Raw genomic sequence first — 12,129 nt, forward strand, 5'->3', positions numbered from 1 at the left:
GTATCGGCGGCTACAGTTGCTGCTGCTGTGGTATCGGCAGCTGCAGTTGGTGCTGCTGTGGTATCGGTGGCTACCGTTGGTGCTGCTGTGGTATCGGCGGCTACTGTTGCTGCTGCTGTTGTATCGGCAGCTGCAGTTGATGCTTCTGTGGTATCGGCGGCTACCGTTGGTGCTGCTGTGGTATCGGCGGCTACCGTTGGTGCTGCTGTTGTATCGGCAGCTGCAGTTGCTGCTGCTGTGGTATCGGCGGCTACAGTTGCTGCTGCTGTGGTATCGGCGGCTACCGTTGGTGCTGCTGTTGTATCGGCGGCTACCGTTGTGTCAACAACTGGATCCGGAAGAGGAGCTGAATTTGTTCTCGGCAATGAGGCTTCAGCTGAAACCTGACTGAGGGTATTGTCTGTGACGACACCAGTGCCAGCTGTGGCCAAGCTGACGCTGCCACCTTGACTGTCCACACTGATGGGCACTGACACGTCCGCTCCTGTGGCTGGGGCTGATGTACCTTGTCCCGAAGCAGCTGTAGCAAGCATGCCTTGACCAGATGTAGCTTCTGTGTCATTGTTACCTGGGAAACAGAAGATTGATGGTGATGCAATTACTTCGGCGAATTACCCGACATAATCACAATACTGTTCAAATGAAATAAGATACGATGCACAAATAATTTATTTTTCCTTTTATACACATTATACAACACTACATCTTTTCACTTATCACCTCCCTTAGCGAGAACAACAACAAAGACTCATCCCATAATCACGGAAGTTACGATTCCCACTGTAGCATGAGCATGTGTTTATTTGAATCACCATCAAATAATGATGATAATAGGTGATCGCGAACAACATCTTGTCAATAAATATCGAATAGCAATAAACCTAAATCGCCCTCACATACCAAGATGTTTTTTGTGATGACTAAGCAAAAATTAAAATAACTCGTTACTTGTTACTTAAATTATTATTTTATTATTTTAAGAACCCCGTGTGCAGTGTAAGATCTCATGCATAGTTTTTGACCAGTCCGTTGTGTTCCCCTTAATGTCAAGCGCCAGCAGTGTATAACGCGGCCGGGGATCGAGCCACCGACCTTCCGCGCTCATATATTGCAACAATAATAAGTGAAATCTGTTATCCCTTTTTGGTATGGCGAGGCAAGGGGAACGAACCACCGACCTGTACGCTCTCAGGGCAGACGCTCCAGCCACTACACTACGGAGGGGTCGGGCATGGACGTAAAAATCTTAAAATGTCTGTTGTTGTCCAATGTCACTTTTCCACCCTTGAAGACCCGGGTAGAATAGGCCTTTAAGCAACCCATGCTTGCCGTAAAAGGCGACTATGCTTGTCGTAAGAGGCGACTAACGGGGTTTGGTGGTCAGACTCGCTGATTTGGTTGATGCATGTCATCGTATCCCAATTGTGTGAATTGATGCTCATGATGTCAATCACTGGATTTCCTGGACCAGACTCGATTACTTACAGACCGCCGTCATATAACTGGAATATTGCTGAGTGCGGCGTTAAACAACAAAAACAACAAACAATGCCACTATTCAATTGTGTGCACCAATCGAGCGCGAGCAAATAGTCTACAATGTTTCACAAAGTTGAGTCAATACCCAAATATGGATAAGTATGGGCCAGACAACCAAGTGATTGGACATCAGTAGCATTGAATATTGCTGAGTGCGGCGTTAAACAAAAAAAAATATTAAAAATTAAAAAATTTTTATCCACGTCTCCTGGGACAGATGACACACAATCAACCAGGTCAGCGAGACGGATTACATTAATACGTTATACATTAAGTCGCCTCTTACGACCTGCATTGGATGCTTAGGATAGCTTCTATGCTTCTATGCTTCTATGCTCACCTTTTCGCAAACGAGACCGCCTCCGTGGTCTAGTGGTAGAGCGTCCGCCCGGAGAGCGGAAGGTCCGGGGTTCGATCCCCGACCGCGTCATACCAAAATACGTTAAAAGATGGTACTTGTTGTTACCCTGTCTGGCGCTAGGCATTAAGGGGATAAAACAAGGACTGGTCGGCTCGGAGTCAGTATAATGTGTCTGAGTGGGGCATTCATGTTAAAGTGCGGCGTGGTATCTCAGTGTGCTAGCACTATAAATCGGCATCAGTCCGGACTAGTACAAGCAGACACACACACACACACACACACACACACACACACACACACACGCACGCACGCACGCACGCACGCACGCACACACACACACACACGTGCATGCACGTCGCTAGATAAGTGCAATAATCTTGGACGCGACGTTCAACCCCATTTCATCTCACCACACCTTTTCGCGAACGCCAGCTATCATCACTAGTGACTCACAACACCATGCTTACAATAGGATGTAGTCGGAATCGTACACTGGGCTCTGCCTTTAGCAGAGATTTCTTATGATCATCGAAACGTTTAGCCGATTATGTTCAACATACCTTGTGCAGCTGTTTGTGGCGTAGATGCTCCACCCGTCGTCGTGGAAGCCATTCCCGAAACTCCACCGATGTTCTGTAGAAAACGATAACCTCAAAATACATCATGGCTCAAACATTCAAGTGGGTCATTATACAATCACATGGCATGAGAGTTATTATCATTGCTTTAAATATTTATGTAAAAAATACAAAATGCTCTATTTTGCAATCGTTTCAAACAATACACAAATTAATATATTTTTTATGCATGCTTTTTTTTAACAGATATATTTACCTTGAAGCCATTTGTTCTCACTATCAGGGTGTCCTTGTAAATATTTGTCAAATCTTCCAATAATATTCCGACTTAGAGCATTGTAATACAAGCATGACTTTAACTAACACAAACGGTAGAGCACATACGCAAAGACGTACGTCGATTTTAAATGTAAGGGAACTTTAAGCGTATTTCTTAATTTTTTACCATTTATTTATTTTATTTTTTAGAATTTAGAAATAAAAAGAAAGTTAAAGAACAACAAGATATTATATGTCCAAATCGGTTGATATATTGGTGAAAAAGACCCACGTGGCGACAACACTTCCGAAAAGACGATACGTCGATTATATGCCATGAAGTGAACTCGTAACCATAATTGTCATAAAATAAAACTTGTAAATAATCATAATTAGTCTTAGGTAGTTATGTAATGCATATGCATAATTTCATTCATTCATGGCCTTTGTTGATACTGAGTGTATCATGCAATTAAATGATTGCGGTTTATAAGTAATATTTTTGACAACATATTCATCTACGAATTTATTTTCAATTATCAATGCATCATTTAATTCAATTTGAAGTAAAAGTGAAATATCTCAAAGTCGAAAATATTTGATTAAGAAATCAAACGATTAGGCTGCGTTGTGTCACCTCCTGAGAAGACACGAACGTGTTTCAAAAACATTAAACTTTCGACTTGACAAGCCAAAATCTATAAAACTCTTTCTCCGCATAAAAAGAATTCATTAATCACATTATTAATTTCTGTTTCCGTTTGATAAATGATGCACCCGTGAAGAACGTAACACTGTATTCATTGTTCTGAGATGCAATGCATTAGTCACGGAGGTATATTTACAGAACTACAAGACAGGCGTCTTGACAGATGACGGATAAGCCGACGCTGTGTAGATTCCAGTGTTCCGCTTTTAAATCGGTTCATCACGATCTAAGAGACTACGATTTTTACACAAAAAACTATTTGTTATGCTTCTACAATACATACAGTCATAAAGTCACATGGTTCGGTAAAACACCAGAAGTTAGCTTTAGGGTGATCTGCCTTAGATATATTTGAATCTTGTTACTTATAACATTGTTTAAGAGGGCTTACATGGCTAGTATGACACACCAGATAAAAAATATACCGGGCTAGGAGAAAAATAAGCAAAAGCAAGGTGAATGTTTTCTATTTTATTTAATCACACACGAAATGTACATATCCATAGATGTATACAATGTCACATGTTTTTTAACAAGTTCGGGCAGTAATGTATAAACAACAATACGATGAACACGTGTTTGATGTTGTTTATTTTTTAGAAATATGTGTAAACAAAATTATTTGACATGAATCAAATAAATCGATGCCCTTGAAGTCTGTTATTGGTGACGATTCGGTGACAACAGTATCTTCAAACATCAATATAGAAACATATAAATAAATAAACAAACAAATACTGACACAAAAGGCGATATAAATAATAGTGCTGGGTAAAAAACATTCGCACTGTTATTCCTGTTCCATAAGATCAGAACCGTTTATCCAGACGAAATGTTCGGATAAGCGAGTCCCGCTATTCACGCCCATCCTTTTAAAAAGCAATATGCTCGCCATTGTTACAAATACATTATAAGCTGGCAATAAATAGGTCACATGACGTACATCTTTTAACGAGACATACATAGAGGGTCTACATATATTTCTTGGTTGACTGAAACTGGATTCAAATACAAATACCAGACTAAAAGCCTAATATCTATGGATAGACTTTTTAGAATCTATTCCTGTTATTAAATAATGTCCTAAAAGGAATATGTTTTATTCGACGTGTAAAAGCAGTGTTTGTTTTGATATTTACAACTGTCAAACGTTTATGGTCAGTTAACCAGGAAATCAATAATGACTGAAATCAATAATGACTGAAATCAATAATGAAGTAGAACAATATGATGGGTGCAGTGTTGAAATAAAGAGTTCTGTCTCCCACAACCGCGTGACATATTAACACAACCCGGACTCCTCACATAGATATTGACGTACCTTGGCTGCCATCGAGCTTAGCACAGGTGACAAGGGGTGCCCTTCTCCACGTGGAGTATAATTCCAGGATGACTGTATAGCGTCTGAAGCTTGAGCTGTCCTTGAGTTGTGCATGGTTGGCATTGTAGATACATCGCTATGCTGATACTGCATTGCAGATTGTGGGGCTCCTGTAGGTGTAGCTGAGGGTTGAACTAACTTCGAGTTGTTTACGGGTGGCATTGTGTACCCGTCTCTAAATTGGTACTGCATTGCAGATTGTGATGCTTCTGAAGACTGAGCAGGTGGTTGATGTGCCATCGAGTTGTGCACGGGTGGCATTGTATACACGTCGCTATATTGATGATGCATTGCAGATCCTGTGGCTTCTGAAGGTTGAGGTAAAGGTTGATGTGCCATGGAGTTGTATGTGGCAGATTGGGAGGCTTCTGAAGGTTGTCCTGAAGGTTGATCTGCCATGGAGTTGTGCACGGGGGGCATTGTGAACACGTCGCTGTTTTGGGGATACATGGCAGCTTGTGAGGCTTCTGTTTGTTGGGCTGAGGGTTGATCTGCCATGGAGTTGCGCACAGGTGGCATTGTATACACGTCGCTATATTGGTGATGCATTGCAGGTTTTGTGGCTTCTGAAAGTTGAGGTGAATGTTGATCCGCCATCGAGTTGTGCACGGGGGGCATTGTGTACACGTCTCTGTATTGGTGATGCATGGCAGCTTGTGGGGCTTCTGTTTGTTGGGCTGAGGGTTGATCCGCCATGGAGTTGCGCACAGGTGGCATTGTATACACGTCGCTATATTGGTGATGCATTGCAGGTTTTGTGGCTTCTGAAAGTTGAGGTGAATGTTGATCCGCCATCGAGTTGTGCACGGGGGGCATTGTGTACACGTCGCTGTTTTTGGGATACATGGCAGGTTGTGAGGCTTCTGTTTGTTGTCCTGAAAATTGATCTGCAATCGAGTTTTGCACGGGGGGCATTGTGTACACGTCGCTGTTTTGGGGATACATGGCAGCTTGTGAGGCTTCTGTTTGTTGGGCTGAGGGTTGATCTGCCATCGAGTTGTGCACGGGTGGAATTGTATACACGTCGCTGTTTTGGGGATGCAGGGCAGGTTGTGATGCTTCTGAAGGTTGAGGTGAATGTTGATCTGCCATCGAGTTGTGCACGGGGGGCATTGTGAACACGTCGCCGTTTTGGAGATGCATGGCAGCTTGTGAGGGTTCTGAAGGTTGAGGTGAATGTTGATCTGCCATCGAGTTGTGCACGGGGGGCATTGTGTACACGTCGCTGTTTTGGGGATACATGGCAGGTTGTGAGGCTTCTGAAGATTGAGCTAAAGGTTGATCTGCCATCGAGTTGTGCACTGGTGGAATTGTATGCACGTCGCTATATTGGTGGTGCCTGGCAGGTTGTGATGCTTCTGAAGATTGAGCAGGTGGTTGATCTCCCATGGAGTTGTGCACGGCGGGCACTGTATACACGTCGCTATAGTGATGATGCATTGCAGATTGTGAGGCTTCTGAAGGTTGAGCTGCCATGGGTGGCATTGGAGATACATCTCTATATTGATAATAGTCAGTTGCAGAGCGTGCAGCTTCTGTAGGCTGATTGGCATTAGAGTTCATTATGTGTGGCATTTGGGATCCTTCTCCATGTTGATAATGCATTTCCGAGCGTGTGGCTTCTCTAGGGTATTGTGCATTTGGATTCATCATGGGTGGCATTTCAGAAGCTTCTCTATATTGATAATATTCCATTGCAGAGCGTGTGGCTTCTGTTGGTTGTTCTGCATTTGAGTTTGTCACATATGACATTGGATATCCTTCTCCATATTGATAGTGCATTGCAGAGTGTGTTGCTTCTGTTGGGTATTCTGCATTTGAGTTTGTCACATGTGACATTGGATATCCTTCTCCATATTGATAGTGCATTGCAGAGTGTGTTGCTTCTGTTGGGTATTCTGCATTTGAGTTTGTCACATGTGACATTGGATATCCTTCTCCATATTGATAGTGCATTGCAGAGTGTGTTGCTTCTGTTGGGTATTCTGCATTTGAGTTTGTCACATGTGACATTGGATATCCTTCTCCATATTGATAGTGCATTGCAGAGTGCGTTGCTTCTGTTGGGTATTCTGCATTTGAGTTTGTCACATGTGACATTGGATATCCTTCTCCATATTGATAGTGCATTGCAGAGTGTGTCTCTTCTGTTGGGTATTCTGCGTTTGTGTCTATCGCACGTGGCATTTGAGAGCCTTCTCTATATTGATAATACTCCATTGCAGAGCGTGTCGCTTCTGTAGGACGATATGCTGCTGAGTTTAACATGGGTGACTTGGGATAAGTGTCTCTCCGTGGCTCAAAATTCCATGTAGATTGTGCAGCTCCTGAAGGTTGAGCGAGCTGGGCTGAAGGATACATGTGAGTGTTGGTGTAGTGTTGCTGCTGTTGAGGATAAAGAGCCGGAGAGAGTCTCTGCAACAGGTAGTAGGCCAGCGGGAGGTCCATATCTAAAAGAAAATCAGGGGCCTCAGCCGCTTCAACAGCAGGGGGAGGCTCTGTTGGTGCTGGAGTTGTTGTTCCTGCTGTTGTTGTTGTTGCTGGAGTTGTTGTCCCTGCTGTTGTTGCTGTCGCTGCTGTAATTGCTGGAGTTTGTATCCCAGCTGTTGTTGATGCTGCTGTTGTTGTTTTCCCTGTTCCCATTGCTGCGGCCGTTAATGTTGCTGATGTTGTTGGCTCTGCTGTTTGTGGTGTGGGAGTTGTTGTCCCTATTGTGGATGTTGCAGCTGTTGGTGACGCAACTGATATTGTTGTTGTTGCTGATGTTGTAGTTTTGGAGAGGGAGTTGGTTCCATTAGCCAGTGGTGACCTCTGAATGCCGATTACATACAGTGAGGTACCGGGCTCTATGGACTGCGCAAGCTTAACGGATGCTCCCACGTGATCTCGTCGGCCTGTTTGATCGGCGACAGATTCCACTGTCACTATGCTGGATGCGTCTGGATATGCATGAGATTCAGGCTGCCCAGAAAGCCCAAGGGTAGCCTGTTCATTTGAACGAGTGGTGACTTCAACAATTGATTCTGCACTCTGGTATCTAGCCATAGGAAGAGATGTGATCTCAACATGCATCTGAGGCACCTTACTACTTGCAACAAATTGATGTGTAGAAGAAGCTGGTGGAGCCTCGTGATTGGCGACTGGTAGGGGAGTAACTCCACCAGGTGCATGAACACCCTGGTAGGTGCCGACTTCAAAAAGTGCTTGCGCGGCCTCGTGACTGGTGACTTGAAGGGGCGTAACTTCAACAGGTCTTTGCACACCTTCGAGACTGGCAGGTATCGGTGCCACTTCAACATGAGACTGTACACCTTCATGTCTGGTGGCAGGTAGTGATGATATTTCAGCAGGTGCGTGTACAGCCTCCTGACTGACAGTGACGGGTAGTGATGGTACTTCAACATGAGACTGTACACCTTCGTGTCTGGTGACAGGTAGTGATGATATTTCAGCAGGTGCGTGTACAGCCTCCTGACTGAAAGTGACGGGTAGTGATGGTACTTCAACATGAGACTGTACACCTTCGTGTCTGGTGGCAGATAGTGATGATACTTCAGCAGGTGCGTGTACAGCCTCCTGACTGAAAGTGACGGGTAGTGATGGTACTTCAACATGAGACTGTACACCTTCGTGTCTGGTGGCAGGTAGTGATGATACTTCAGCAGGTGCGTGTCCAGCCTCCTGACTGAAAGTGACGGGTAGTGATGGCACATTAACATGAGACTGTACACCTTCGTGTCTGGTGGCAGGTAGTGATGGTACTTCAGCAGGTGCGTATCCAGCCTCTTGACTGACAGTGACAGGTAGTGAAGGTACTTCAACATGAGACTGTACACCTTCGTGTCTGGTGACAGGTAGTGATGGTACTTCAGCAGGTGCGTGTACATCCTCCTGACTGACAGTGACAGGTAGTGATGATACTTCAACATGAGTCTGTACACCTTCTTGTCTGACAGGTAGTGATGATACTTCAACATGATACTGTACACCTTCGTGTCTGACAGGAAGTGATGATACTTCAGCAGGTGCGTGTCCAGCCTCCTGACTGACAGTGACAGGTAGTGAAGGAACTTCAACATGAGACTGTACACCTTCGTGTCTGGTGGCAGATAGTGATGATACTTCAGCAGGTGCGTGTACAGCCTCTTGACTGACAGTGGCAGGTAGTGAAGGTACTTCAACATGAGACTGTACACCTTCGTGTCTGGTGACAGGTAGTGATGGTACTTCAGCAGGTGCGTGTACAGCCTCCTGACTGACAGTGACAGGTAGTGATGATACTTCAACATGATACTGTACACCTTCGTGTCTGGTGGCAGGTAGTGATGATACTTCAGCAGGTGCGTGTCCAGCCTCCTGACTGACAGTGACAGGTAGTGATGATACTTCAACATGATACTGTACACCTTCGTGTCTGACAGGTAGTGATGATACTTCAGCAGGTGCGTGTCCAGCCTCCTGACTGACAGTGACAGGTAGTGATGATACTTCAACATGAGACTGTACACCTTCGTTTCTGACAGGTAGTGATGGTACTTCAGCAGGTGCGTATCCAGCCCCTTGACTGACAGTGACAGGTAGTGAAGGTACTTCAACATGAGACTGTACACCTTCGTGTCTGGTGACAGGTAGTGATGGTACTTCAGCAGGTGCGTGTCCAGCCTCCTGACTGACAGTGACAGGTAGCGATGGTACTTCAACATGAGACTGTACACCTTCGTGTCTGACAGGTAGTGATGATACTTCAGCAGGTGCGTGTCCAGCCTCCTGACTGACAGTGAAAGGGAGCGATGGTACTTCAACATGAGACTGTACACCTTCGTGTCTGGTGGCAGGTAGTGATGATACTTCAACATGATTCTGTACACCTTCGTGTCTGACAGGAAGTGATGATACTTCAGCAGGTGCGTGTCCAGCCTCCTGACTGACAGTGAAAGGGAGCGATGGTACTTCAACATGAGACTGTACACCTTCGTGTCTGGTGGCAGGTAGTGATGATACTTCAACATGATACTGTACACCTTCGTGTCTGACAGGTAGTGATGATACTTCAGCAGGTGCGTGTCCAGCCTCCTGACTGAAAGTGAAAGGGAGCGATGGTACTTCAACATGAGACTGTACACCTTCGTGTCTGATAGGTAGTGATGATACTTCAGCAGGTGCGTGTCCAGCCTCCTGACTGAAAGTGACAGGTAGTGATGGTACTTCAACATGAGACTGTACACCTTCGTGTCTGGTGACAGGTAGTGATGATATTTCAGCAGGTGCGTGTCCAGCCTCCTGACTGACAGTGACAGGTAGTGATGGAACTTCAACATGAGACTGCACACCTTCGTGTCTGGTGGCAGGTATTGATGATACTTCAACATGAGACTGTACACCTTCGTGTCTGGTGGCAGGTATTGATGATACTTCAACATGAGACTGTACACCTTCGTGTCTGGTGGCAGGTAGTGATGATACTTCAGCAGGTGCGTGTCCAGCCTCCTGACTGACAGTGACAGGTTGCGATGGTACTTCAACATGAGACTGTACACCTTCGTGTCTGGTGACAGGTATTGATGATACTTCAGCAGGTGCGTGTCCAGCCTCCTGACTGACAGTGACAGGTTGCGATGGTACTTCAACATGAGACTGTACACCTTCGTGTCTGACAGGTAGTGATGATACTTCAGCAGGTGCGTGTCCAGCCTCCTGACTGACAGTGAAAGGGAGCGATGGTACTTCAACATGAGACTGTACACCTTCGTGTCTGGTGGCAGGTAGTGATGATACTTCAACATGATTCTGTACACCTTCGTGTCTGACAGGAAGTGATGATACTTCAGCAGGTGCGTGTCCAGCCTCCTGACTGACAGTGAAAGGGAGCGATGGTACTTCAACATGAGACTGTACACCTTCGTGTCTGGTGGCAGGTAGTGATGATACTTCAACATGATACTGTACACCTTCGTGTCTGACAGGTAGTGATGATACTTCAGCAGGTGCGTGTCCAGCCTCCTGACTGAAAGTGAAAGGGAGCGATGGTACTTCAACATGAGACTGTACACCTTCGTGTCTGATAGGTAGTGATGATACTTCAGCAGGTGCGTGTCCAGCCTCCTGACTGAAAGTGACAGGTAGTGATGGTACTTCAACATGAGACTGTACACCTTCGTGTCTGGTGACAGGTAGTGATGATATTTCAGCAGGTGCGTGTCCAGCCTCCTGACTGACAGTGACAGGTAGTGATGGAACTTCAACATGAGACTGCACACCTTCGTGTCTGGTGGCAGGTATTGATGATACTTCAACATGAGACTGTACACCTTCGTGTCTGGTGGCAGGTATTGATGATACTTCAACATGAGACTGTACACCTTCGTGTCTGGTGGCAGGTAGTGATGATACTTCAGCAGGTGCGTGTCCAGCCTCCTGACTGACAGTGACAGGTAGTGATGGCACATTAACATGAGATTGTTCACCTTCGTGTTTGGCAGGTAGTGAAGACACTTCGGCAGCCTCGTGACGGACTGTGGAAGGTAGTGTTGTTACTTCGACAGGTGCGTGTACGACGTAGTGACTCTCCACGGGTATTGATGGTATTTCAGCAGGTACATGTCCAACCTTCTGATTGGCAAAAGGTAGAGATGATGCTTCAGCAGGAGCGTGTACAACGTAGTGACTCTGGACAGGTGTTGATGGTATTTCAGCCGGGGCGTGTACAACGTTCTGATTGGCGAAAGGTAGAGATGATGCTTCAGCAGGAGCGTGTACAACGTAGTGACTCTGGACAGGTGTTGACGGTATTTCAGCCGAAGCGTGTACAACGTTCTGACTAGCGACAGACACTGATGGTACTTCAACTGGTGCGTATACAATCTTTTGACTGGCGACAGATACAGATGGTACTTCAACAGGCGCTTGTATAAAGTTTTGACTAGCAACAGCTGATGACGATACTTCAGCAGGCGCATGTGCAATCGTTTGAATGGCAACAGGTGGGGACGATACTTCAGCAGGCGCATGTGCAATCGTTTGAATGGCAACAGGTGGTGATGATACTTCAACAGGTGCGTGTACAACGTTCTGACGTTCAACGTTCTGACTGACGACAGATACAGATGGTACAACAGTTCCGTGTACAATCTTTTGACTTGCGACAGGTGGTGACGATACTTCAACAGGTCCGTGTACAGTCTTTTGACTTGCGACAGGTGGTGACACTATTTCAGCAGGTGCGTGTACAATCTTTTGACTTGCGACAGGTGGTGACGACACTTCAACAGGCGTGGGTACAATCTTTTGACTAGCCATGGGTGGT

At 45.5% G+C, this 12,129-nt stretch overlaps 1 protein-coding gene across 1 annotated transcript; it reads right to left on the reverse strand.

The window, feature by feature from the left end:
* Positions 1 to 3,901: 3,901 nt before the first annotated feature.
* On the reverse strand, positions 3,902 to 6,359 carry LOC124131187 (COPII coat assembly protein sec16-like). Its single transcript, XM_048395530.1, has 2 exons — positions 4,767 to 6,359; positions 3,902 to 4,135 (listed from the first exon to the last, which is right to left on the reverse strand). Exons 1-2 carry the CDS (start codon positions 6,309 to 6,311, stop codon positions 4,106 to 4,108), a joined length of 1,575 nt encoding a protein of 524 aa, XP_048251487.1. The 5' UTR covers positions 6,312 to 6,359; the 3' UTR covers positions 3,902 to 4,105.
* Positions 6,360 to 12,129: the final 5,770 nt, after the last annotated feature.

The sequence above is a fragment of the Haliotis rufescens genome, unplaced genomic scaffold, assembly GCF_023055435.1.
Source record: "Haliotis rufescens isolate VD_foot unplaced genomic scaffold, xgHalRufe1.0.p SCAF_14, whole genome shotgun sequence".
In the NCBI taxonomy this organism is placed as follows: domain Eukaryota; kingdom Metazoa; phylum Mollusca; class Gastropoda; order Lepetellida; family Haliotidae; genus Haliotis; species Haliotis rufescens.

What these genes read in the sequence shown, in the direction of transcription:
- LOC124131187 (XM_048395530.1), bottom strand. Translation starts at nt 6,311, where the DNA reads ATGCCACCCATGGCAGCTCAACCTTCAGAAGCCTCACAATCTGCAATG. An exon ending in TAAGCTCGATGGCAGCCAAG is followed by an intron (nt 4,136 to 4,766) that starts GTACGTCAATAT and finishes TGATGTTTGAAG; the next exon opens with ATACTGTTGTCACCGAATCG.